This window comes from Haemorhous mexicanus, chromosome 8, assembly GCF_027477595.1.
Source record: "Haemorhous mexicanus isolate bHaeMex1 chromosome 8, bHaeMex1.pri, whole genome shotgun sequence".
Lineage (NCBI taxonomy): Eukaryota > Metazoa > Chordata > Aves > Passeriformes > Fringillidae > Haemorhous > Haemorhous mexicanus.
Window position 1 is genome coordinate 11,747,249 of NC_082348.1, and position 27,696 is coordinate 11,774,944.

Here is a 27,696-nt window from a genome sequence, read left to right on the forward strand (position 1 = left end):
CATGTGAACTTCAGGTTGAAACCACCATGCATGAGAACTTGACTCCAGTAGCCACAAATTTTGAGGGTTGGGGCATCAAAACGCTCAGGGTCAGGGTGGGGAGGGGATGAAGGCTGGGCAGTGGCATGGCTGGGCAGTGGCATGGCTGCTTGAAGGAGCAAGCCAGGCGAGAATTGCTGGGGAAAAAGATGGGGAGAGGTGTAGAGGCAGACCAGATCCTGATGGCAGAGCTGAGGGAGATTTGAGAGGAGCCAACACTGGTGTGGGCATGTGGGAAATGGGTGCTAGAGAGATGTGTCAGATGTGACACAGCCATTTCTCTGCATCTCATTGTTTTTCCTTTGGACACATGTTGAGGATATTAGCACTTTCAAGCGAATACTTTGCTTGTAGCTGTGAAGAAATTGGGCCTGGGAAAACAAATGGAAGTGCATGTTTGTGGGGAAGAAATCTGAGTTTTTGAATCCCTGCCCAGTGTCTTCCTCCTATGCTGCTTTTGGGTGGAGGCTTCTCTCCCTTAAAAGGTTATAACATTCAAGTGCTACCGAAGCATTTAGCATTTAAAAGACAACTCCTATACTACTTTGGAAAACTTGGTTTCCATGTTATGCCAGCACTAACCCATTGAGGAGAGAGAAAGACAGTGGCAGCAACACCACAGCAACAGGGCTCATGGAAGAGTCAGGCAAACCACAAAAAATGCTTATTCATTCATTACACTTTAAATCTGCCTTGGCTCCATACCTGTCATATCCCAGAAAAGCAAAAAAAGACCATTCCTCTTCATCATGACTGTAATACAATCAACTGGCTGCAGCATTACTCTAACCAACGTTAACTAACAGAGTCTGTGTCTGACATCTATAATTTCATGTTAACAAATTAGGTAAGACTCCTGCATTTCCTGGTACCTTGAATGCCCAAGAAGCTCATAACTTTTCTTTATATGCAAAATGTCAGGGAAAGGGCAAACAATGTTATGCCAGAAGACCATAGCCAAATCACTTGGTTGGAATGTGCTGTAAATCACGGGGTGAGTGGAAAATGAATCTTTGTTCCAGGACAATGACTTCCAGCGTTAATGTTTCTGCTAATATGCTCCTTTTCTGTTGGGAATGTCCTCTTCCCATAATCCAAGGTCCTATAACTTAAAACCTATAGCTAAACAAGACACCAAGGAAGGAAAACCAACATCCAATTAATTACAGAACTCTGAAATATCCTGCATCTCTTTACTAAGGTACAGGAGAAAACCACTGGTGTTCAAGCCTTAGAAGAATGACACACTTGCCCTAAGCAGCAGTAAGCTGCTGTAACTAACTGGAAGTAACCAAACCCCATAGTTTACAAAGGGGAATATAACAAAATGGGAACAGGTACAGCACAGATCTCTACAGAGCCTTTCCAGACACAGCAGACAGAGGAGCTCTGACAGAACATAAAGGTGATTGTGATAGCTGTGCAGAAATACCTCTCTCACACACACAGACACATGCCAGGCATTCTGCAGGTGTGCTGTGTGTCTACCTCTGGTGTATCACAGCACAAAAGAGTAAGAGACATGCCTTCCCATAATAACAAAGCTTTTGGTTGGGGCTCCCTGGGTTTTCTGCAGGAATTAATTTTACTGGCATTTGACACATTTTAAACAGCAACAGTACTCACAGTAACCTCCAAAGGGAAATATTCCTGAACAATATATAATAAATACATTGATTTCTAATAATAACCATCTGCCCTAAATCTTTTTGCTGACAGGTTTAGTTGGACCAAAGGCCCTTTTCACATCTACTTCATGACAGTTCCCATCACTACATAAAGACTTTGAAGTGCCCTAACGTGCAGTAAAACGCGAGATAACCCACCAAACTGTCAATATTTCTTCACTTCTAAAAGGAAATGCTAATGGCACTCAAAGAGCTCAAGATGTAATGTAAGATCTGATCCAGCAGACTGGCTGATCTAACCAGCCTTTGCTTTGCAACGAGGATGCTGAAAAGCAAGCAATTATATAGTGAAGAGCAGAACTAGGTAAAAGTTTTTCACTGATATGACTGTAGGGAATAAACCCTTTTTATTCCAAACAAGCTTTTCTCTCGAAGCATCTTGAATTTTCTGTACAAAATAAGAGAATAAACAATAAATCAGCACTTCAACATTTATTTCTTCTTTTTAACCTATCACTTTAGTTTTTCCATTTCTATTTGCTTTCTTAACATTAGAAAGAAAATGAACATGAATGAGACATAAATGGTTTTTTAAAATCAGCATTCCAGTGGGGTTAAATTTTTCATAGAGAAAAGCTGAGCACAAAAAATTCCAAGAAAGCAGAGTCTCTCCAATTGCAACAAAACTAATATTTTGCAACAAACAACTGGCATTTCTCTACCAGCTCTAGCCTGCAATGTAAGACTGAGAAAGGCTCTATGGCAGGAGAAAGTAAAAGCAATAAACAGAAGCCCAGTCCTATGGTAAAACCCCAGCTCTGCTCACAGCACTGTACAACTTGAACATCCTTCAAAGGAGCCAGGATGCTTCCTCTGCCCCCCAAATCATCATCTCATGGCAAAAAAAACATGAGGTGTTTCATATCTCATCTGCCACGTAACCACCCAAAGAACCTTCCTTGCAAATTGGTGCCATTGACTACAGCTGCTCTCCTATGCTTTCGGTTTTTCAACAGCATAGGAAAATATAACACATTTATCAGGGAAGGAATAGGGATCTGATGTTCCCCAGCTGTTTACTGCTGAAAGTTTATACTAGTGCTTTTCAACCTATGGTTTGCAAAACCCTTGGGAAACACTAAAAACTCCTTTAGGGGCTGTGAAAGACGGCGAAAAATCTCTGCAAATCTCTTGCTATTCAAGCCAAATTCATGATACAACATTTAACAACTCTGCTAGAAATTTTTTAGGAAGGCCACAGACTGTAATAGCTTGAAAACCCCTCACTGACCCTATGCTTCTGAAAAACCAGTAAAAATTACATACAAAATATTCTTAAAGTAATCCCTGATGACTGCACCAATCCATCCTACACCCACCAACATCAGCTGGTGCAGGAGCAGGCACATGTGATTTAGGGAACTTTGCTATGCTGGTGCAGAGGTAACCCTATCTCCTGTGTCTGTGGTGTACCTACAGCAATACCTCCTTCCCAACACCATTCAAAGGGAGACCTGTGGGCCTCATCTTTCATTCTCTTATCTCATGCAGCTATTCCTTATGCAGACACATTTCTGTATACAAATCCCATTATACTTGACCCTCAGTTCACCCTGTTTCCATTACAACGCTGTAGACTCAACCAGACTTGCTCCAGTGCCAACTCTGTGCTGTCATTCCTTGCGCAGAGTGGTAATAAAGAAATCACTGTTTTAAGCTGACAAAGAACAGATTTCTTACTAAGTAAACACTGATGTTTTGGTAGGGAAATTAAGTTATAAAATTGTGTCTACAAAGGGAGACCATACAGATGGAGTTTGTTAAGAGACAGCAATACAGTCAACAGTGGTTAATTCAATTGCCTGCTACTTATCAGATTTTTTTTTAAAAAAGGCTTATCCAGCTTTTGCAAATGCAAATGCAGAAGAGCATTTCAAAGAGCTGTTGTCATTGCAGCTGGAGAGTGATGTACACATGCACATGGTCTTTCCAGGCCACAGAACCCAGCCCTGCATATCTGCCGTGGCTGTGCTGGTACCCAGCAGGTCTGGTGCTCACCAGCCTGGCAGGAGAGGGGGCCTGGGCACACACAGCTCCTCACCATGCCACCACCCACCAGTGGCTTCTGTCCTTAGGGCTGTGCCACGGCCTCACTTCTCCTGGCCACTGCTCTCACTGCCTGCATGGGGCCTCCCATCAGTATTAGACACCCCAGACCTTCTTTCAACTCAGGTTAAAACTGGGCACTAAGCTCAGCTGGGTAAAAGTAGCAAGTTCAGTACCTCCAGTCCTCAGCTGACCCTTAAGTTATGCCAACCTGACCTCAAATGTCACATCTAATTCCCAAAAGCACCAGGTTGATGCCAAGCAGCTGAAACTGTTTCTCTCCTAAATGCTCCAAAGGCAGAGGCACAGCCACTCCTTATGCTCCCCCTTCCAGGGAACTGCAGCTGGGTTTGGGGTGCTGCCTAAAAAACAGGGGGTTTTTGCAGCATCAGCACTGGCAAAGGCCCCCAGACATCCTCCTCACACTAACAGTTCTGGTGCCTCCTGCACTGCTGATCCAGGGGCAGCACCAGGAGGATCTTCACAATTCCACAACCTCAAAAATCATCTTTCCTGCATCTCACCAAACACCAGTGCATATGGCAATAAAGTGGTGAGAGGGATGAGACCCCCAGCCCTGTTTGTGCACACTCAAACTATGCAGAGCCGAGGAAGAGATGGCTGCATGGGCAACTGCAGGTGCTCAACTCACAGGTTACAGCCACTGCTTTCCACAACAGCAGCCCAACTCTGTCTGAGATGGTCATCTAGCTAGTCTGAACACAACCTCAGTGCAATGGGGACAGTTTAAAAAGACTAGAGAGCTATGGAGGGGTTCTTTGGAACATTTTATCAAGAAAGATAGAGAACATGATTTATCTTTTGCATAGGATAAAGTTCACTATGGGATTCAGTGTGTAGCATGACGTAAAGTCTCAGGCAAGCCAAAAGGTGTTAACATTGTGTGCCCTTTAAATGAGGCAATTAGTCAGTAAACCAAGATGTGCTTAGGTTGGAACTATGTAAATACACTCATTTTATTAATATAAGGCAAAAATCTAAAAAATATATATTGCTGGGCAATTAAGTCACCAAGTATTGGTTCTATTTAAAATTCAAGAGAAGGGATATTAAACATACTCAAATTTTAATGAAAACATTTGCATCAGTTTTAATAATTCAGCACAAAATGTTATTTAAACATTTCTCTCTGGTTTTGGAAAAGGCAAACACAGGGCCATTGTACTGTGGTCTGGAAATGAGAAATCAGAACTGCTCAGGTGAAGTGGATTTCTTTACTCACCTTAGACAGCCCAGTGGCAAACAAACTAAGTCTGGCAATCAAACATATGCTGAAAACCCAGTTGTGAGGTTTTCCATGTGGTAGAAGCTTCTGAAAGTCCCATCAGTCATCTTTTTACACCATCAAGTATCACTTAAAGCCCAAGTTGATTTCAGTGGGGTATAAGCTCTTACATACCTTCATGGTAGGAAAATGCTGTAGACAGGATTTTTATAAGAAATTCTCCTATCTTGCAGTTTAATTTTAAAATTGAACTTAGGATCCTGCACTTTGCATGTTTTGGGGTTTTTTATTTAGTTGTATCAGCTGTCTGATTTGTTTAAATAAGCAAAGGACGTAACAGGTGAAAATAATGTTGAATTAAAAAATAGTTATGATTTAAATAACCTGAAGTATTAGTAGTAACCAAGGAAATTCAATTATCTGGATCTGAACTGCCAATAGTCACAATTCTATTTGTGCATGGCACATCACAGTACAGGAAGGCTGCTCATAATCTAATGGTAATATAATTACTCTTACCCAGCATGCAGTACACGTTTGGTACTCATGAAAACCATAAGGATTAATACAACCATTCATGCCTGCTACAAAAGAGTTTCTAGCCAATGAAATAAAAGGTACAAGAATGTACAGGCCATGTTCTAAGGTCAGTCATAGAGCATCTGAAGGACAGAGCAAGTACAGGAAGTTATAAGGACCTACTGGTAGGAAATAAACGTTTAATTACAAAAATCCCACATGAAAGGTCTCATTCTCCTGTTCAGGGAAGGAGGACAAAAGTTTGACAAGTCAAAAATAATAACAGCTTGTGGTATTGTACACATGGATTTTTACAGCCATATTTGTCAAGCTCTCCTAACACCTCCCAAGATGTCAGACTGCTGGGCTGCATGTCCACCTTCTGCTTTCAACCTTCAAGAACAGCTTCTGAAAGTCTACAATTTCATTTTAATCAAAGGTTTCCTCCTGGACAACACTGGCTCTTTCAACTGAATCTCAAACGTGATTGGGGAGTGCAGACCATGGTGCACTGCTGGCCAGGAGATTGCTTTCAGCCCAGCATTCACCTGGTGAGGATGGTAACAAGAGGAGGAGTCTAGACTGAGACCTTACACGGCAAAGTAAGGAAGACACCACACACACCCTACGTGCACACACAAATCCTTACTGCACTGGAAGTTCATAGATCGCAGCAATTTTGCTGGTGAATGTGTGAACCACAAAATTGCCCTGCCTGGGAGAAAAGCACCAATGAACACACAGCTGGAAGGACTGGGTTTATGAAACACAAAGTAATGAAGTCAATCACAGAAACCAGACCCTGGAAAAAGTCCAGTTTGGCAACACAGTCAAAAACCAAGTGAAGGGATAGGAAACCACTGCATCCAGTGCAAGACTTTGGCAGGGAGCACAATCTGCTGCTCTTCAGCACAAGGCACCTTATGGAATCTTCTGTCCCTCAATTTGTGCCATTTACTCACTGAGTCACCCTAGAAAGGGTCACTCACCCAATATGCTGCACCAGAGTGACATACCTGAAGCAATGTGACATCTGCACAGAAATCAAACCCAAGCCTCTGCTCACCATTCATCCTTATCAGAAACTGTCACATAATTCACCAGAAATGCAAACCTTGCTCTGCAGGGATCAAGCAAGGAAGAAACCAGGCTGATAGAATCCTAAGCTCCAGCAGGACATCGGGACTTGAAGGGAAAGAAGTTACAGCTCACAGAGCTCCTACCTTCTCCATATTTGGCAGAAGTCGTCTCTTAAACAAACAAACAAACAATTCTTTGAAGAGATTCTTATTCTTGTGGTAACATTCATCCAGGCACTGACAGGATTCAAACCAGACGTGGTTGAGGGAAGTCTGGAGTCATACCAGGTTTAGATCTCGCATGCCAAGAGAGGTCAAGACCCAGCCAAGCCTTGAGCAGACAATCCCAGGACATGGAGGAAGCGGTGTTGGTGGGAGAATGCCTTTCCCTCCGACTCACTAGGCAAAGCCACGTGATGATGCTCTGGTGAGGAATATGAAGTGGTTTGTATTGCTGTCCACTAAAGCCCCCAAGTCCAGTGTATTTGTCCTCTGTAAAGATCCTCTGGAACCCTTAAAAGACACGACTTGTAAAATATCTAAGCTGGCTCAATTCCATCTTAGTCTCTCACATCTCATGTCCTGGATGAGGGTTTTTGAATTTTTTCTGATCTAGCCTGAAAAGTGGTTGGATTACGTGTTTGTGTACAATTTCTCTTCCAAAGATGGCTAGAAATCTATTTGACTTTGGAAGTCTACTATTTTGTCAAGTGAATAAAGTGGTTTGGGGTCTGGTGACACTGGTTTCATATGACTATTTCTCTGTTTAGAGACTTCTATTGGAAACAATATACAAACAGCTTGTAACTAATAAAGATTCAAAATGTACTGGATAAAACTTTGCAGATACTTCACTGTCCATCAGTTCCTAGCAATACTTCTTACAGAGAATCAGTCGGGCTGGAGGACTAGGGAAAAAGAGAAAAATAGAAATCACTTCTATATGATTTCTCTCCTGGGAACCAACTGCAAAATCCTTCCAGCTGGTTTATAGAAAATAGAATTATTCACCCTGACCCTGAGAGTTATTCACCCTATAATATACCAACTCTCATGCTGTACCTTGATCCCCAAAAGATGTCATTACAAAATGTGTGCCTTGTAATCAGGGTAAAACAGTAACAAAGGCCTCATTTCAGAGGCCAGAGAACTGAAAACGTCATTGGCTCCTTGAGAGTCTTTTCAAACCAACAGCACCAACACAGTCTGACCTGAGCGGTCATCAGTTACCCAAAGCAGCACCTCAAACACTGGTAATTCCTTGAAAATTTGGTCATCATAGGAAGCTGACACTGGGATATTTTGTCTACACTGTAACACGGCTAGACTCCTCAAAACTGGCCTGCTTGACACCACTTCTGGGACCTCTCTGATGATGCTGGAGTCACAGCAACGCTGTATGGAAATAACCACCACAGCTCTAGAGTCCCTCTTCATTAAACCTGGACTTATACTTTGCAAAAATCATATAAAGAATCATAACTGAAGTCTTTCACGAGAATACCAGCAAATAATCCACTGCTGTAAGAGGTCTGAAGTCAACAGCCAAGTCCATATCGACACAAGAAAAATTACCAATATGAATTAATTTTAGAGCACAAATACACAAGCAGGCTTTAGTAAACATTTCTATTCTGTGGTATCTTCAGAAGAGCACTCTCCTCAGGACAGCATGTGAATATTCATTAACGTTTCTCTGAAGTCAACAGACCTAAACAGGCATGTCTAATTAAGCATACACTCACACATTTTCCTGAATAGGAAGAGGCTTAGAAACAGTTCTTTAGCCCAGAGCACTTTCTGTGTGACCCTCTGCATTATCAACTCATCTTTTAGATGATGCTTTTCAAGAAGATACTTTTCAAGTATCTTCTACAAATCTTCTCCTTGCTAGTCCTCATTAGATTGATCTTCCTTTAATTTACTGATTTGATGACTGAATGCATTAATTCCTTCACCTCCCTATCATTCTACACTCTGCTTTCTGTCATCTACAATGCAGTTTTCTCTTATAAAATATCCTACTTCACTTGAGTGCGAATGAAAGACAGCCTATGAAATCAAGTGCTTTATCTCACAGTGAAGACAAACAGCCTTCAAGTATGTGCATATAAGAACACCACCCTAATGCAGCTGTAAGCTTGAAACTTTCCTATTTTTAATGTATTAACCACACTCTGGTAGACTTCCTCTACCAGTGGTACTTTGGGATGTGTGGTTACTCTGTGGGATCTTAAGAGGCTTTCAGATGAAGCATTCCATCAACAGGTACCATGTCCAGCAGCTGGTTTGAAAATCAAAAGCCATGTAAGCAGCTCCATAACCAAGCTAGGAAAGTCTCTTTTGAACGGGCAAGAGAAGGAATAAAACAAATTCTTCTCCAGGATGCTTTCACAGATCAAAAGGAAAATATCCAAAAGGCCCTTACTGGATTTAAGAACACACGTTTATTTCCCTGAGAGACTTAAACTCAAAAAGCTGAATGTGACTGCATTTTATAGAGGCCCAACATATTTTTTCAGTCTTGCCTGGCTGTACCCAGGTGCTGTTATAAGTGACTTTGGCTCACGTGTGCAGAGTAGGGAGAGGTGTAAGAGAGAGATAAAAAGAGCTGTGCAGGAAGAAATACCCCTGCAGTGAGGAGGCTCCACCTGTGCAAAAGAAGCACTGTCACACCACTGCAGCCAGAGAAAGGGGAGGAGGCAGGGGTGGAGCCTAATTCTCACATTTAATCTAACAGCATGAGCTCAGCAGCAGGGAAACCATGGTAGAGCTACTTCTGCAGCCCAGGGGGTGAAAAAGGACAGCTCCTACCATGCTCTAAGGCACTCCCCCCTCCGACAAGTATCTGCTTAAAAAAATCATCAAAAGGCTCACATTCTCCTGGTTTGCTATCAGCTACCACGATCAATTATATCAAAACCCAGCCCCACAAAAGCCAATGAAGTGGGAGCAGGGAATGCAGTAAACTTGCTCTTGAAGGGGAGCCTGGCCAACTGATATCATCTAAACCCTGAATGTGTTTTTTCAATAGTACATCCTCCCATGAGATTTGCCATGTGCAGGCTTCTACAACAGAGAGGAGACAGGGCAGAAAACATCCCCATTGATCCTGAGGGAGCTGCATGGCCTGGGCATGCACACTGGGCTCCAAGAATGCACAAGCCACCTCATTAACATGTCTGTGTTTCTTAACTCCACTCCAGCCACTTTATGAATTTTTAGGTACTTAACTCCATTACTAGAGATGGCTTTAGTGTCCTGATTTTCAGCAGAGGTTGGAGTAGTTTGACCTTAAATAGGATCCAGCTTGTTTGAAAAACCCATTGAGCCTTTGCATTACTAGCACTTGACAAGCCAGACCTAGAGTCAACACTATTTTGAAACCCACAACACCCACTTTCAGTTGCTGTTAGCCAGACCCAGTACACTGGGATTTATGATCTGAAATAACACAGGCACTTTTAAAAGTTTGACCCTTGAGAAAAGCTCTAAATTTTAGCTGTTAGCTGTCTATTTAATATCAATGGTGAAACATAAAAGAACAGGAATCAAGAGTCTCCAAGGCAGAATATTGTGTAAAATCACAAATTCTCAAAATGGTCTGGCATACAGAAGAAAAACATACTTATGTGGTTTAGTGTCAGAGCCAGGGCTCTAGAAAGCCCGCTAAAACACATCTACCCCCACGGGAGTGATGTGCAGGTCTGAGATTTGCCAGGGTAACAGCACCCAGTTCTGCAGTCTCTTTGGTTTGTGCAGATATGTCTGCAAGGTGTCAGCTGCACACAGGGTATCCACATCCACAGTTCTGCCAAATAGGGTCCTTTTCACATTGGTATTTTTCTTTCAAGTTTCCCCCCAGCCATCTGGGTGGTCCAAGAATCAGACCCAAAATACCTAGGATCCCTCGAACCACATGTTCTAATCCCAGCAGAACTGACTCAGTCCTTCATCCATCCAGGGTAAATTGACTTCCCTGCTCTTTGCTGCGTGGGGAGAACTTTTGGATGAGATTTGAAAATTTCCGCTCTGGATGGACATTAAAAATCCTACATTTTTCTTCCAGCCAACATCACAAGCCAGCATTCCTGCCATTAGTTTTTATCTCTCAGCACCCTGTGTAATTTGCTCCCCATGGCCACTGGTAGCTGGGAATCCAGATTAACCAGCACCTGAAAAGTGATGTGCCGCAGGCTTCATTCCACAAGCCAATGGGATGGATGTGTTTTGTCCATTTATCTTCACACTCACTGGAAGGATTTCAGAGAAATACTGTGAAAATGAGGAGGCTGAGTGGATTGATATTTGACTATATGCTGCAGGCTGCAGCCTGGCCAGTTCATTAGAGCAGGGAGGAGGATATGACAACATGCAGCAAATATCTGGAGGGACATGTTGTACAAGGAGGTGTGCTAGTAGCAGGAGCGTGAAATTCAGGGAGAGAAAAGAAGGATGGTGGATCACAAAGGTAAACTGCATGGAGAGCTTTAAATACTGAGAAAGGATTTGCTACAGCATAGAGTAAAAGTTCAACCAATATATACAAGACCAGAGATACAAGGGGGAGCCCACAGACCCCTGTGCAGTACAAGAGAAAGTGCTACAGAGGAGCAGAACACTGCAACAAGTCTCAGCATCTCTTGTCTTTACGACTGCAAGAAGCTGGTGAGAGGCAAAATACCATCTAGAGAGGTGATTTATTTAGGATTAAGAAAAAGAAGAGGCCAGGAAGGGCAGTGCTCCCCATTTAGCTGAGAGAAAACTTGAGAAACAAATTCAGAACACTGGAGTTTAAAAAGGCAGGAAGTTGGCACCAAACATTTATCCATTTTCACAGATGCTGAAAGCAGTGGAGAATGGGCAATCCCATTGAGATAGCTTCTGAAAGACACACACCCTCTGTTTAGAAACTCTTTAGAAAGCAGCAGGAAAAGAAAGTTCAAATAATTTTTTTTCCTAAAGCACAAGCTTAGCCGCGGATAAGGTGGAAGCATGAAGTCACTTTTAATCTACTATAAAGTGAGGTAAGCAAAGGGATTATCACTTAAGACTCGCTGACATGAAGCTCTGCGAATGACATTTAAAAGCAATGGTGGATTACAGAGTGACATCATATTAAATGAACACATGCCAGAGGTTTACATAAAAGACCTCAAAGATCATGCTTTTGTTCTCAGTACTAAAACCTCTTCGCCATTTTTAAACTTCTGGCGGTGATTAGGCTAAATTAGAGGTGCAGTTTTTCACAGCACCAGCGACTCAGTGGCCCAGATCTTCTCTAAGTGCGAACGGGCACGGCTCCATCTGAGCTCACCCAGGCCCCTCACTCCAGCCCGATGTCACAGCATTCAGCAACTGGAGATCCAGTCCACACATTTCCAAGCCCAATCTGCATTTCATTGCATCATTTAGTGAGTCTGAAACCACTCCCCTTCAGGTCCCTCTGGACTTCAGGTTTCAGTTATTCAAAGTACTCTGAAGGCTATTTAACTAAATGCACATGACAAAACTATCCTGAATTTAAAGAACAGCACATGTGTAAATCTCTCTCATAATGGAATATGCTTGAACATCTTAAAAAAGATTCAAAAGAGAAAGCTGGGGGGGAGGTTGTATTTTGTTGGTTTGGTTTTGGTTTTGTTTGTTTGTTTGTCTGCTTGCGTTATGGTTTGGTTTTTTGCAGAATAGTTTATGAGACAGGAAAAGCCTCCAGAAACACACTAGCCATGATAATTGTTTTGGATTACGCCTTCCCCATTCTCCAAAGACCTGATCAGCCTGTCCCTCCCACTGAGGCCAGAAGTTAGGCATGCAGCTTCTCAGTTTCTGCACAGGCAGGTAGCGCTGTGTACCTCTTCCCTGGTGCCTGAAAATGGCTACAAAACCAATCTTGGAAGCCAAAGCAATCTTTTTCTTAGCTCTCAAGATATCAAAAGTATGAGTATTACTCTGACAGCATTTTAGAGATGAGGAAAATAAGCACAGATAGAATTAAAGTAATTTTTCCAGCTCCCAGAACATGACAGCTAGCCTAGTATTTCATCTGTGGTATCCTGGAGATGGAGATCAAGTGACCATCATGTATTAATCTTGGAACTGACAGTCCCCCAAACCACCTCCTGTAGGTTACCAAAGAGCCACCTCAAAGCAACAGACTCCTGCTAATTACAGATCATGGAGAGGTTTGAACCAGCCTTCTGGAGGGGACCAGACCCTGCAAACCATTGAAAACTTACACATTCTGATTTTCTCAAATAAATAAAAGAAGCATGTGGGAAAGAAGGGGACAGGATAAATTGGATGTGGGAGCCCCCAAACCTGTTTCCCAGATGAGCAATGTATCTATTTGGTGAAAGTCGTAAAACTTTGCAAAACACATAAGAAGGCCTCTCTGAGCAGCTGTTTGCTTTGACTCCGGAGGGAGCTCGCTCTGTCTCCTAACCAGCACAGTACCATCAATCATGACCTGCCAAAGATTTTCTACTCCAGTAGCAAAGTAAATATGAAAACACAGAGGTTTTATTGGTATGTACGTTCTGTGGCTCAGCCGAGAGGCATCCTTGCTGCAGGAATGACCATCACCAGGGGTCCCATACCCAACCCTGTGACGGGTCCCAGCTGCAGCCCCGGGGTAACCAAAGGCACTCTATGCATGCCTCATTCTGCACAAAGGCAGCTTCCAGAGCACTCTGCAAACTCCTCCATGGAGTCAGGAATTCCCCTGGATAGAAGGGATGGCAGAGAGGCCTCAGCAGGGAACGGAAAGCACCATCAGGTGAGCCCTGCAAGGTTCAGCTCAAGTGTGGTCAGGGCCACAGGGCAGTCGGAAAATTTCACTGCAAAACTCTGACACGCTTCAATGTGAATTAGAAGCAAGGCCTTTCAAAGGATTCCTATCTGGCAAAATTGATGGGACATTGTGTGTGTTTTTGTAGAATGGGAACAGCAAGAGGCACATCTGTGACAATAACAAATTCCAGCTCTAAAGCAAGAGACACTGGTGTTTCTAAAAGCAGTTATAAGATGATGATGATTATTTTTTGTATGGCTAAACAACATATTTTCCCTTAACCCCACTTGGCCTCCCTTGGCTGAATCTCACAAAAAACAACAAAGGAAAGAGAGAACCAGACTGGAACAGATATTAAACATGGAAAATCTTGGGTTTGACATTAAATTTGGCATATTTGTAAACACTTGAGACATAGTCTTTTTCTGATGAAAAGTTTAACAGTCAACTCCTCTGCCTTTCAATCACCCTGCATAAACACCTCAGGAACATTTTAACTGGTCCTGAAAAAGTATTCTGTAATTTTTAACACAGTAAAATGGAAACAAACTTCAAGAGGGAGGGGTAATAAAATCAGATAAAGAAAAAAAGTGTAGGCTGGATATCAGGAAAAATCTGTAATAATATATTAAGATTTCAGGGAAATGGAGGAATATCCTTGATTAAATGAGATTAAAATCCTACCAGAGGGAAAATAAGGGCAACTACATATTATCAGGAGAGGGAGTAATCTCTATGTTTAGGTCTTTGGGACAATTCAGTCCTAATGAAAACCATGAAATTTGTGATAATCAGCTCAGGGTTTGGGGCATTTTTTACTATTTTTATGTCTGGACAGAAGAGCAACAATATTTTGTTAATAAATAATGTCAGACCTGCATCCTAAAACACCACCAGGATGTTGTTAGAAAAACAAGGCTGCTTTTGTTTTTTACAGTGCATAATGCCTGATGGGTTTTAACCACAGTTTAGGAGCTACTGTTAAAAAGCTTCTTGCTGAGTCAAGCCTAGGCATGCTGTTTACTAGGGTTAGCCCTGAAGGCTCTTGCATTGGCAGGGACTTTTAAGCTGAGCTAAGGAGTTTTTAGTTATTTTTGTTGTGATTTAAAAAATAATAATATAAAAAAACAGGTAAGCATGTAATCACCTCCCACATCTGCCAGCAATTTTCCTCTGTAGTCAAGGGCTCGGTCTTGCAAAGCTGATGCTGTCCCCTTAGCTAAAAGCAGAGACCAGGCTCCAGTGCATTAGGTTTTTGTGAAGAAGTTCACTAAAATACAAAATACCCCTTTTGTTAGAAAAGGACCTGTACTATCTTAGGAAGTGAAATTCTCTGGTTCAGCTTTTAAGCCTGCACACACCTGGCTGATGACTTTTGTTCAAATAGTGCTGACCTACAACCAGCAGCAAAGAGTGAAATTCTGACAAATCAATAAAAGCTGCATGCAGAAAATGCATGTAAGACCCACTACTGCTCTTCCACAGAGCCTGGGCCATCCTGTGCTTTGGAAGAGAGGATCACAGAGAAGTATGAGTATGTGGCTCTGTAATTTCATCCTATATCTCCAGAATAATGCAGAACTTCCAAATTTATTTCTCTGTCTTTTCTAAGCCTTTGAGTATTGTAGTATTACTTACTGTTAAATGAATATTATGTTGTGGAAATGTTGGCTCATACCATTTTTATGCACCAATACAAGTTCTTCTATTCATTCTGCTCTAGTTCTACATTCCTGGAATAGATTTCATCCCATAATTAGTCTCATTCCATTCTGCACTGCATGCTTTACGGTGTCCACTGGACTCCAATCCTGCCTCTCCCTCCATCCTCCATATTACCAGAGGCACACTGTCATTGCAATCCAGGACAATCATCTGAATCAGATACTTTATTTTTCTAGACAAGCCAAGCAAGCACCACAATTCTGTCAAATTATTGTTAACACCAAGAAAAAAAGTCCAAATATTAAAGATGTCTAAAAAAATTCACCACCAAAGAAGTAAAACCAGCAGTAGTTGTAGAGAAAAGTGGGTTGTCCTAATGACTGGGGAAACACCAAAACAACCTCTGAAAGTAGACTTCAGGAAAATCCCAACCTAATCTGCTTCTGGACATACATAATAAATCCTCTGTGGTTTAGAAGAAGACTCATGTTCTGAAAATTATTTGTCATGCTGCTTAACAAAAAAATCACCGAGACACCAGGAATGACAATACTGAGGAGAAACGCACCAAGTCTTTCAGGCCCGTCTTGGCACGGGGGCCGCTTTTTACTCAAGTTTTTCACATTCCCATCTGTGTTCTCAAGCAAAGGGTCCCACAGGTGGTTCTGCTCAAGAGAGCATTGCAGATGAGCTCTCTCCAGTTGAGATAAAATAACGTATGTTCTCATTAGGCCAAATGCAAACAGTGATGAAGGGGAATGCACTGCCAGGTCACATCGAGCAATCAGGAAACAAACCTTTGACATAATACAGCAGGCAGATAATAAGACCCCATAGTTAGCAACAAATGAGACTGCACTTAATTTCCCATGCAACATTCACATAATTAGATAAATTTGGTACCGTCAAGACAGCAGACAGGTAGAATGTAGACTTGATGAATTGGGGGCTTTCTGTCAGGCACCCATCACATTAATCATAAAGCCAAAACTCAGTGACGTAATTTTTCTTCCAAACATTTGCCATAATTTTCTAGAGTGAGAATATGCATATGCCCTTGGGGTTTTTTTGCAGGCTGTTTACTTTTGAAAAAAGAAGGATTGATTTCGGCCCCATCAGGAGAGTACAAACTTCTAGAAGCTCATCTGTGCCCACAGAGTATTGAACAAGGCTGCCGCGAATGCTGTAATTCAGTTTGATTTCACTGGACAACAGCCCGAATGAGCTGGTGCCATAAAATGTCCAGTGTATTGGACAAGAGCCATGCAATCACCAAGTATGCTCTACACCAGGTCTACCTCCATGTCTGGATGATTTCACACTGGACATCCTCCAGCAAGGAGGGTGAGCGCTACATTGTGACCTCCAGAGAAGAGACTGGAGGAGAGAGAAGAAAGACAAAAGAGATGTAGAATAAAAAACAAGAGGAGTAAAGGGCAAGACATGATTTTAGGATGTTGGCAGATAAAACGTGGAGAGGAAAAAGGATTGAGACCACAGCTGCAGAGAATTTTTCCAATATGGTTATGCCATAGCGCAGGGTACTTCTTCAAAAACAGCCAAATGGAAGTGGCATTCCCTCGACCCTAAAAAATTGTCACAGCCTAGAAGCACTTGGCTGCTCAGCTTGGAGCTTCTCCGGCCACAAAGGCACCTTAGTGCAGCGCCCAGGTAGCTTCAAAGAGGAGTATATTTTCACTTTAAGACCGCAACTAAGTTTTCTCTCCCGTACCTTGCAAGTTAGTTTGGTGAGACGAGCTGCTGGGAAGGAGAGGAATCCCAAAGAAGAAATGCAACAGGTATTTGCCAACAACTCTACCAAAATACTAAGCAAGACATGCTTGGTCCACAGATACACAAATGTGGTAACTGCTGACACAGTGGATTATTAATACTGGTGCAGAAGAACTGAAATCTGATCTGCCAGGGCTGTACACTTGGCCAGGGTCGATCAGCTGGACAAAGCTAATATGAAAGAATACTGGGGTTACTGGGGATAAGATTCATAGCTATGCAGCATCAGTGGCAAGCTCTCAGTTCCATTTTGTAGAAGACCTTCCCTCATGACCCCACCACAGAAACTGCTGTGGAGCCCCAGGGTATATGCAGTGCCCCCAAACCTCCTCGTGAGGGTTGAAGGGGAACATGGAGTGGGGCACACAAATAACCTGTGACAAACATCAGAACATCTTCCAGCCTCTCTTCTAACCACTGTTTTCAATATCTCCCTCTTCCATACATGCTTTATTAGCCAGAGCTCCAGCTTATTAACTATCTCCCAGCAAGTTATTATTCTGTCTTTTTTTCTACAATTTTTGCATGAAAGACCAAAACTATTTAATGCAGTCTCCCTAATCCCCCCCAGTTCCTATGTTAGCAACTTGCTTTGTCATTTCCCCTTTGCCCACAGCATGGAAGAAGCTTCTCTGCCCCTTTAAACATCCAGTCAAATTGACTGTCAGCCTAAAAGACAATGACTTGTCTTCTGGGATGATCCAGGGAATGCCCTATCATTTATTTCTTGCAGTATTTTGGAAGCAGAATAAAGCTGTGGTAGCTGTGGGGCTCCACAGATTGGGCTGCTGCTGTCTGCATTACTTGCTTCCCAGGGTCTGCTCCCCTGCTCACACCTATCCAGAAGCAGCACAGCTCTACTAACAGCTCCTGCAAATCTGGGTGAGCACAGCCCCTGGCCAGACAGCAAGGCTGCAACAGGACTCCAGGGGATCAAATGAGAGTTTTAAAGTGACAAGCCCTAGCTGTTCTTTCCTTGTTCTTGAAAAATTATTCTGGCCCTCAGTGGTTCCCCTACACCCAGTCCTCTGGGACCTGTCCCTCAGCTGATGTCTGAGCCCTGTGTTACAGCTGTGGGTTGAAGGATTTTGGGATGGCTGTGGGACTGCCAACCGCATCACACTGCTCCTCACCTCTCACAGGAAAGGTACATGTCAGGGACTAGAAGAAACACTTCCAGCCCCACCATCACTAGAACCACTGCTCACATCCCATCTGGCTCCATTTCCCTTGCCCTGATCAAAATTCACAGGAGGTGAAAACAGATCTCTCTGTAAACATCTCCCTCAAGACATCGAGAACTATTGAGCTGTAACACCCCTGGATGAAGAGATTAACCATGAACCTCCCCCCTCTCAGGGTGTAGCCCCTGACCAGTCTCTGCGCTCACTGCCCATCAGCTCACTGCCCATCAGCCTCAGGGAGAGGAGGCTTTCTTGAGAAGGTCACCACCAAAACCCAGAGTTCTACCACTCCAGGGTGGACATGGACACCCCGATGAGATCCTGACTTACCACTGCTTTTAGAAAATGCTACCAGTCCATTCAGGCTGTTGTCCAGTGAAATCAAACTGAATTACGGCATTCCTGGCAGCCTTTTGCCACTATCCCCACAGCTGGCAGGCAGGGAGGAATGGTACAGAAAGTCTCCAAAAAGAGAGAGCAGCGCTGGGTCTTTGCCAAGATGGTGACAGAAATGACCCAGGCAAGGCATGATGTGAGAAATACAGAGGGTGCAAAAACACAAGTCAAGCCTGTTCCCGGGACCTGAGCTGGATAATGACAAAGGAGCCCTATACTCCCATCCTGCTGCTATAGGGCACTTCTGTCGGCTTAACAGAGCTGCAAAGCCCTCCTGCCAGGCAGGTCAGTATTGTCACTCGATGGGGACAATGAGGTGGAGGGTGGCCAGTAGGGCCAGCTTGCCAGAAGGGCATTGAGTCCCAGGGACTTCGGCAGTGGGATTCGGAATACTGCAGGTGGCTGACATTTTAGTGAGGCACGGGAGTAGAGGTGTAAGACTTACCCGTGGATAGCGTGGATAGAGTGAGGTTCGTAATGATATCGTCCTTCCTGGTGGCGCATGTCAATTGGCAAAGGAGCGTGGAAGGCCGGAAAAATGTGCTGTGGCACTGTTATGGGGAATAGAAGAAAAAAAAGGGACTTCAAAAACTTTTCCTTCCCTTTTAAAACAATTTCAAAGGCACTAAATCTCCATGAATTTCAGAGCAAGAGCAGTGCAAGACAAGGGGTCTTCATGATATCAGCGCTATCATACACCAGAGAAGTGGAATGAATAAATAATCAAAGTCATGCGGAAAAATCCTACATCTTCGACATAAAAGATCTCCAACAGGGTTTTTGACAAAGACAAGCAGCTAAGCGCTCTTTGAACTTGAGGAGATTATAGCAAGCACCAAGGAAAACTAGACTTGCAACGCAAATCAGACTCAACAGAGCCTGGTGGGATCCAGACCTGCATCGTCCCTCAAGCCTGGAGTGGCAGCAAACACTGTTCCTGAAGGTCTGTACACACAAGTTGGAAATATTTACCTAAAAATATAACAGCAAGAGCAGCGCTAAAGCAGAATGTCTAGGCAGTCAGAAGAGGCTCAGAAGTGCCTACTGCCAGGTTCTGAGAGAGGAGCTCAAATTGCTCTCACTTGTAATCACTTGAGGCCCTATTTTTTATTCATTTGAGAAGCGTGTTTCATCTTTGATGGAAAGATAAAGTGGTCTCAAAAGGCAGCGAACACCTACATTGACTTATTAAATCTACAGGTTTTAATATTTATTATTGACCCCAAAAGTTAACGGCGAGAATATTTGAGTGAGTTGAGCTGATGGAAAATTCATCAGGTTATTTCTCCTCACCACCCCCAACAATACTGCCTGGCTGCCTGGGCCTTTCCTGCTAAAATTACAGAAGCTGAAGAAATAGAATTAGCAGAGCCTCGATAGCGATACCGCACAACCGCAACAGCGATCCCGTACAATCGCCCTCTGACAGGGCTCCGCGCGTCTCTAAAGATGCCCCTTTCTACATCTGTGGCAGCGACCAGCTTAAAGATAAAAGGCTGGTCTTGCTCTGCCTTTACAGTCAGAAGTTCTTCATTAAAGATTACTTAATATTGTTGCAGGTTTTACCATTCTTTCTCTGGCTTCTTGGCCTTTCTGTCTAGCTGGAGACCAGAAATAAAACAAACCCAACCTTCTAAGTGAGCAACCCAAAACCCAGCCTGTGCTCGGTATTTCACTGTAACTTGCCTCCGCGACAGGTACCATCTCTCTGGAGACTGGGGAAGCACCATCCAAAACCAAAGTGTCAAGGCTTGGGCCAAGTCTCTCGCTGCCGCTCAGCAAACTTCAGAAATGCCAAACTCTTTTTCTACGAAAAACTTAAAATTCAGCCTTTTGCATCTGTGACTCCAGCTGCACCAGAGCTACGCCGACTCTGTCCGGTGGGGCTGCGCCCCGCGTGGGTCCGTCGCGCAGAGCCTGCGTGTAATCCTCATATATGTCTTTCCCGGCATATCAGCAAGAGGATCTGCGGCTCCTACTCCCATTGCAATGCTCAATCCCTGAGCACAGCGCGGCACAGGCGCGTCAGCCAGGCTGCTGGGAGAGGTGAGAGACTACACAAAAACAACCCTCCTGCCAACTCTGCTGAAAGGCGTTAAGCTAAGGTAGTCGGGGTGGAAAGTATTTAAGGCTCTGCAGCAGACTTGCTCTCCGTGCTCCAGCAAAGGGCTGGCACCTCACACTACCTGATACACTGGGAGCATTTTTGCAGCTCGCCTAATGTCAGGACACAGTAGAGTAACTGTTAACCACCTCCCCCGCTTCTGCCCCCCTCCCCTCCTCTCCCAAAAGCAGCTCAGGGAGAGAATGAACTTGGATCCTTCAGGATTTGCTTTTGCAGGAGGAAGATTCACCCTTTAACTGTCCTGAGTAGGGACTATCTGTTACATAAGGGCACTTGTAGGGATTCTTCATTTTAAGAGGCAAACTGTGTTTTTCCCAATCAAAAATACACCAGAATTTAGCTGTCACACCCCATCCCCTGCTCACATAGCACAGTAAAGCCTCTGGTCTCCCCAAACCATGCTCAGCTCAAACTCCAACCTAGGCTGGCAGACACCTACAGCTGCTGTCCTCCTCGCTGGGGACACTGCTGATCCCTAGCCACAGCTGCTGCTACAACCTATGGCTGCTGTGGGGACCAGAGGGAGTTGAGCTTTTCCTTCATCGCATACAAAACATGGTCACAAAATCAACTGTCCCTGCACAGACATCCAGTGGCAAACACCACAAACATCTCTTCCAGCCTGAGCTGCTAGGCTGGGCATCCTGCAGTGCCCACCCCATATTTATGCTGTACAAAAAAACCAAAAGGAGCAAGAAAACTTCTGTGGTCCTGGGATCAACCCAAAGTGCTGCTGGTGGCATCCCCACAGGTGAAGATTAGCAATCTCCCAAAGTAGGTTGGCCACTCTGCCTCTAATGGACAGGTCTGGGGCTGAGTTAATCCCCAGGAAAGTGAGAGCTGACCTGGGCTGAAACTGTATTGGACATTGTAGCTGAGTTTTAATGATGTGGAGAGTCACCCTAATCCTTTGGCCTGTCCCCTAGGGCAATTTAATTTATTAATAATGATAAAACTACTAAAACCAGGTCAAACTGAATATCTTAAAAGCCAGGCCAGCTATGTTTTATTTTGTACCTATGCATTTCTATATGATTGATTGCTGAGATAATACTGGAAATTTCTGTGCTAAAAGAGTCTCTCCTTGTCACTCAGGAGAGCTGGGAAATAGAAAACACGGGCTGTTTGCTGCCTGGCCTCCTTTCCTAGCTATCTGTTGGTATAAAATTGACATCTGAAGAGAATTTCTCCCTCCTCACACCTCTGATTATTAATGGGAGAAAAAATTTCCATGAACTTCCTGCTTCTGATTGCACTCTTGGTTTGTTTTTAGCATTTCAACCTATTTTGCCTATGGGAAGCTGAGCAATGCCTCTGCCTTGGGTATCTTGTTTCACACTCCCAATTGCAACCCCACCATATGCCCGGTGCTTTGCTGCCACTAAGGGCAAGGGAAAGGGTTGGTTTTTTTGACATCCCTTTGCAACATTCCCCTTCAGGACTTCCCCTCTGCTTCCCTGCCTGGGAGCACCAGCCAAGCCTACGGGCCCCAGTGGCTGGTGCTGTTCATTTTTATTCTCTTCCAGGTGCTTGGTCAGAAATAATGAATGGTTTTATAGGCAATCAACTACCAATTCATAAACGTCAGCCTGGCTCTGCTTCTTGTTCCCACCCCTCCAGAAGAGGACTGTGAGCTGGCAGCAGGACAGCAACACATGCTGTTAACAAAGATGGATGTTTTACACATACGAGTTAAAAAGACAATTATATTCAATTACTTCAAGTAAGTTACGGTGATGTGTTCCTGAATAGCCACGGGAAGGGCAATACGATGATTAGGGCAATGAATTTGCCAACTTTAATCTAATCAAGGCAATCTTTTGTTTAGCATTATCTGCTTTGCAGTGGCAGAGGATTTACCAAACCCAAGCAATCTTTGTAGATTTAACCCCAAAGCTGCCCAATTAGAGCTAATGATGATTGCTTTGCACAGGAGGGAGGGAGAGTTTAGTAGGAGGCCCAGGGAAAGCTTCTCCCCAGGAAAAGGTTGGGCTGTACCAAGCCATGCAACACAATACTCTGAGGTGCAAAGGCATGACATGGCACCTCCAAAAGTCCCCAAGCACTGCAACCACAGATAAACATTTTTTCTGGTTTCTGCTGAAAGAAGAGAAAGCCAAAGAACACATCTAAAGCAGCACCCAAGGGGCAGGGACAATGAGAGAACAGCGTGTTTTGCACAGAAACTACACCGTTCTACACCAAGTTGGTGAAGCAGAGCACAAGGCACACTCAGGAGGCCCCACCTTCCACCCCACCGGGCTCCTGCAGGAATGTGTCTGCTCCGCCGTGCCATTTGATAAGGGGGAAGATGCTGCTACCTGTCCCCACTTGTCAGAGCCGATTTTCTGGCCAAGGTTTATGAGCAAGACATGGACCTCCCACTGCTGTGTTCTCATCCTTGTCTATTCAAAGGCCAGCCAACCCTCTGGCTTCAAAGAGAAAAGATAGGAGGCAGAAATGCAGGTTTAAAGGGGATGTCCGTTTGCTGAAAATCCCAGGAATCAGGGAGGGAGGCATCAGAAACAGCCCTTCCTTGAGGATGATGGAGGCTTTTGATTATCTCTACAGATAAGTCTGTGCTTCAAGAGAAACAAGACTGCCCGTATGGGTTTGCATAGCGAGCAAAGGAGCTGTTTTGACATCACTCATAGCAGCACCTTTTCTGAGCTAAAAGTGAGAATTAGGAAGGGTCTAGCAAGCTTTTTCTATTCCAAATACTTCAGCTTCACATGTTTGGTGAAAAGAAAAAAAAAAAGAAGAAAAGAAATCAGACCCCACGGCACTGAAGTGGGTTTCATTTGCAGTTTGCTTTGACAAAAACAATTCAGAAAACCCTTGGGTAAGGACTTAAAGAAGTTGCCACTTGCAACTGTGGTGCTGCAGCCAAGACTGGCTGGGAAGAGACCCTGAGAAGCCCCCCTACATACCCTTGGTACCACACAGAATGTACTGGGCTCCCCCTGCTTTATCTGAAGCACATGGGAGTTGTGCAGGCCACCATATGGGTGAAAAAATACACAGCTTTTCTATGAGTGTCCAACAGTCTCCTGGGGGAACAAGCAGTCCAGCCTGTAAGGAGGCTTCTTTGCCATCAGAAATAGTGCGCTAATATTTTGCAATCCACAATGAAAGTCATTTGTTGAGGAAAATGTAAAATATTGGATAATTCAGTACCTGTTGTGCTTTTCTCAACAAATTTGCAAAAAAGATCCCATAAAAACTCGTATCTTATAAAAGAGGAGACACAAATTCTGATTTCTTGAGATGCCTTTTGGTTTGATTTCCTATGGAGTCAGTGATGCATGGGACACAGCTTTCATAAAGGGATCACAAGATCCCTTGCAAAGATTAACAAAGCTTCAGCTCTCTTTAGGAAGGGAAGAAAACACACATTTGAAAAACAGTGCTGTTTTTTAACTCGAGAGGGGCTGAAGCAGGCTAATGTAAAATAACTTGCACAAGTCTACACAGTCTAAGAAGAGCAGGATACCAATGAACCTCAATCACAGCAGGCAGAAACTGCAACTTTATCAACTTTATCTCTAAAAGGCTTCAGAGCCTTGGGGTACTGGATTGATTTGTGTTTGTGGGCAAATAAACTTTTCCAGACACCAGCTCACACTGTCCTGTCACTGCAGTGTCATTAGCAGCTGTACACAATCAACTGACAGAAAAAATGGGAAAGAGATGTCCCAGAGGATGCTCGTGAGATTTCACTAGTACTTCCACAGGTAAACTGAGCTGTGCTGTCAGAGGCCAAATCCCTCTTACTGGGGAGGTGGGATGCCACTCAGTAATCTCCCAGGGAAGCCAAAGCATCAAGGGAGAAAGAAATCTTAGGCAGCATTAGTTTTTCATGTTACATGTTTTAGCGTCCCAATTTCACTCATCCACAGTATATATTTAAAAAGACGTATCTTGGCATCCAACAAGCACAGTAGCTGTGAAACGGCAAAGACAGGCACATGCTTTGTTCCCCAGCTTTCCTGTGGTGATTTTCCTCACATCAGAGCTCTCCTAGAGTTGGTGAGTTCTCAGCATCCCTGGACAGTCTCAGTGTGTGAGCAGGGGAGGCAAACCCGGCCTCGAGCGACTGAGTCTGTGTGTGGCTACTTGACTCCCTTTGATAGTCCCTCCTGGGCGTTCCACTGTTGTGTTTGGATGGCCGCCCCTCTGGCAAAGCGCTGCAGGGCTGTAGGTGTCGGCAAGGGAGATGTTTTTGTGTTTGTGTGACGTCCCCAGAATAATGATCTAGCTGTTTAAGTGAGCTGAGCAAATGAATGAGCACAAGAAAAACATCTTCACTGAAAGCGCAGCCAAAGTTAATGCACCATTAATAATGGTCTGGGTGAATTATTGGAAGGGATAATAGGCCTGGGGTCAGGGAAGGTCTGAGACAAAGAACAGGGAAAATTGGGTCACAGAAACATGACAGAGCAGATCACGCTGATGTGTCCGTGGGATTCTCCTCGGATGAAGTCATATACCACCATGCAGAATGTTAAGGGCTTTGCAGGGACAGCCATTCCCAGAACCACCACTCAGATCAATATGGGAAGGAGCAGGAACAGACACACAAGGCTACAGTAGCTGCCTCTTGGTCCCCCTTTGAGAGATTGACTTTAATGTACCATATGCCTCCTTCAAAAAGGGATACTTATGCAATGGCCAATTACACCAATCTGAGAATGTTCTAAGCATAGAGAGGCGTCTGGGCAAGTGTGTCCCTTCTCTGAATGGCAGCACCAAGCATTTCACAAAAAACAGGTGCTCCAGCAGCTCTGTTTTTCTGTCTCCCAAATTGTGGAAGGAGCTGCAACCCCTACTCCTGCCCCATCAGTTGCCTGTCTTCACAACACTAAATTACTGACTAACCTTGTTTTGTCAGAATTTCCCTTCTTTAAAATGGAGATAATAATACCTCCCTACCTCAGAGGTTTGGTTAATGTTTATACAGCTCTTTAAAAATGATGTAGTAATTAAGTGCTCAGTATTATTATATCAACGTCTATAATGATTCCAGCAGACAGCCCTATAAACAGGGCTGCACCATGCCTACTTTCCTTTTGTTTGGCTTGTTAGCATTTAGTTTGGTTTTCATACAGATACTTCAATTATTACTGGTTAATTATTCTGTTGTTTTATTACCTGCTCAATGGCTTTGACAAAAATAAAAGACGAACTACACAAGAAGAATAATAGGAAATATTAATTTTGGCCCACTGGGAACATTATATCAAGGAGAGGAGGCAGGCCCCCACCAGCTCACCTGGGGAGACCTCTTTCCTGCCCCAGGCACTACAGACCATTTTGAAATCCATCCAGCAAGCTGCTGCCACCCAAAGGGATGCAGAACAAGTTTTCTCTTCTTATAACTAATGGAGAAAGATGGTGGTAGCCTGATTTACAAAACTGTATTTTTCAGACAATGCATGTCAGGATGTTGGAGAAGACAACATGCTTAGTTTAACAGTGGGTTAGGTACAGCATCCCATCCAGATAAGAAATTAAGATCACAAAACTAACTTCTGTTGGGCAAACAGCTCAAGTAACGGCAAATGCCCTGCAGGAGAGTTGGAAGGAGAAGGAGCCTTGCTGGGATGCAGATATGTGAAAAGTAAACAAGAAATACTAAAAAAACACATTGCCCTTTAGCTATAAAATCACAAAAAACTAATGCCTTGAAAAGCATTATTTTACTGCCATCTCAAAGCACCCACAGGACAGAGTCAGTGTGACTGCACACTCAGAGAAGCTGGGGTGCAGTGAGGAGCAGAGGATAAGGCTTGTCTCTCCACTGCAGTACTGCTGGAGCCTCTGCATGCACCTCACCACCACAGACAGACCCAGGAGCCACTGGGTTCCCTGCGCAGCTCCCTGCAGGGACACAGACTTCGCATGCACATGTGGACACTTGACACACAATAAAGCCCATTCCTGGGGTTACCTGCATAAAAAATGCCTTTATTAAATTCATGAAAGATAGCAAACCATCTCCCTCAGAAACTGCAAATGGCAGGATGCCCCTCTCTGTCATCCCAATCACAACAACCATCCATCCGTCCTCTTGGGGATGGCCTAGAGGAGCTCATCCTCTTACACAGTTTATTCATTCTACTGCTTCAGCTCAGGTGCAAGAACAAAAACAAAAACAAAAAAAAAAAAAAGGAAAAAAAAAGTCATTTGAGGATGCTGAGGGGTGTCCTTACCCAGCCCCTGCCTAGGACGCAGGCACTGCCGGCACACGGCGAGCACACTGGTGGCGGTGCACCGGGAGGACGTTCCAGCCCGGGCGCTGCTGCTGCAGTCGGCAGCGCTGCGGAGCCGCGGGCTGTGTCCGACAGCCGGGCGGGCAGGAGGCTGCCGAGCGAGCTGGCTCTTGCAGCTGGGATGGGGCGAGATTAGATCAGCGAGCTCCCCCCGCAGCCCCGTGGCCAACTCGAGGCAACACTGAAGGAATTTGCCCATAAATTTCCTCCCCACCCCAGGAAGAAGACAGCGCACTTAAATGAACTCAGGCCCTAATGGAAGTAGGATATTCTTGTTCAGCTCCATGTCTAACCCGTCCTGAAGTTCCTGGCAGCTCCACTCAGTTCTCTCCCATGCACTGCCTGACCTTTGGTAAGGGCATTAAAACTGTCCATCTTCTCCTGGGCAAAAGAGACGGAACAATTACAGTGAGGCTAAAATTGGCCTTTCCCTCTACTGGAAAATTTAGATTAAAAATTGAAGAGTTCATTGGCCTTTTCCATAAGAACACAGAATTGCCGTTAAAAAATCAAACCCTGAAATTCCTTCCTTGCTATCTACATCTCCAAAACTCATAATGAGGGGCTTTCCTGCCTCATCCACCAAAGGAACAGGGACAGCTGCTGCTGGAAGGGACAGGATGACCTCAGGAATCTCTTCAACATGCTGCCATGCAGCACCTGGCTTTGCAGCATCCTACTTGTGTGACCAAAAATGGGGCATTTCACTTCTTGGTGAGATATTAGGAATTTTCCGAAGCCTGCTGACATGGGAAGACCTTGATTTGGTTGTGCAAAACAGGCTGTACCTAAAACTTTGGAAAATTTCAAAATGGTGTGGGGGGATTAATATACTCAGGTCTACAGAAGT

General features: G+C 44.1%; 1 protein-coding gene across 4 annotated transcripts in view; it reads right to left on the minus strand.

The window, feature by feature from the left end:
* Positions 1-27,696, minus strand: part of GLI2 (GLI family zinc finger 2) — a 294,552-nt gene that overhangs the window by 47,022 nt on the left and 219,834 nt on the right. For all 4 annotated transcript variants that reach the window (XM_059852751.1, XM_059852752.1, XM_059852750.1 and 1 more), the window contains one exon: positions 18,895-19,000. In XM_059852751.1, coding sequence (XP_059708734.1) covers positions 18,895-19,000 — 106 coding nt within the window. The remainder of the gene's footprint in view (positions 1-18,894; positions 19,001-27,696) is intronic.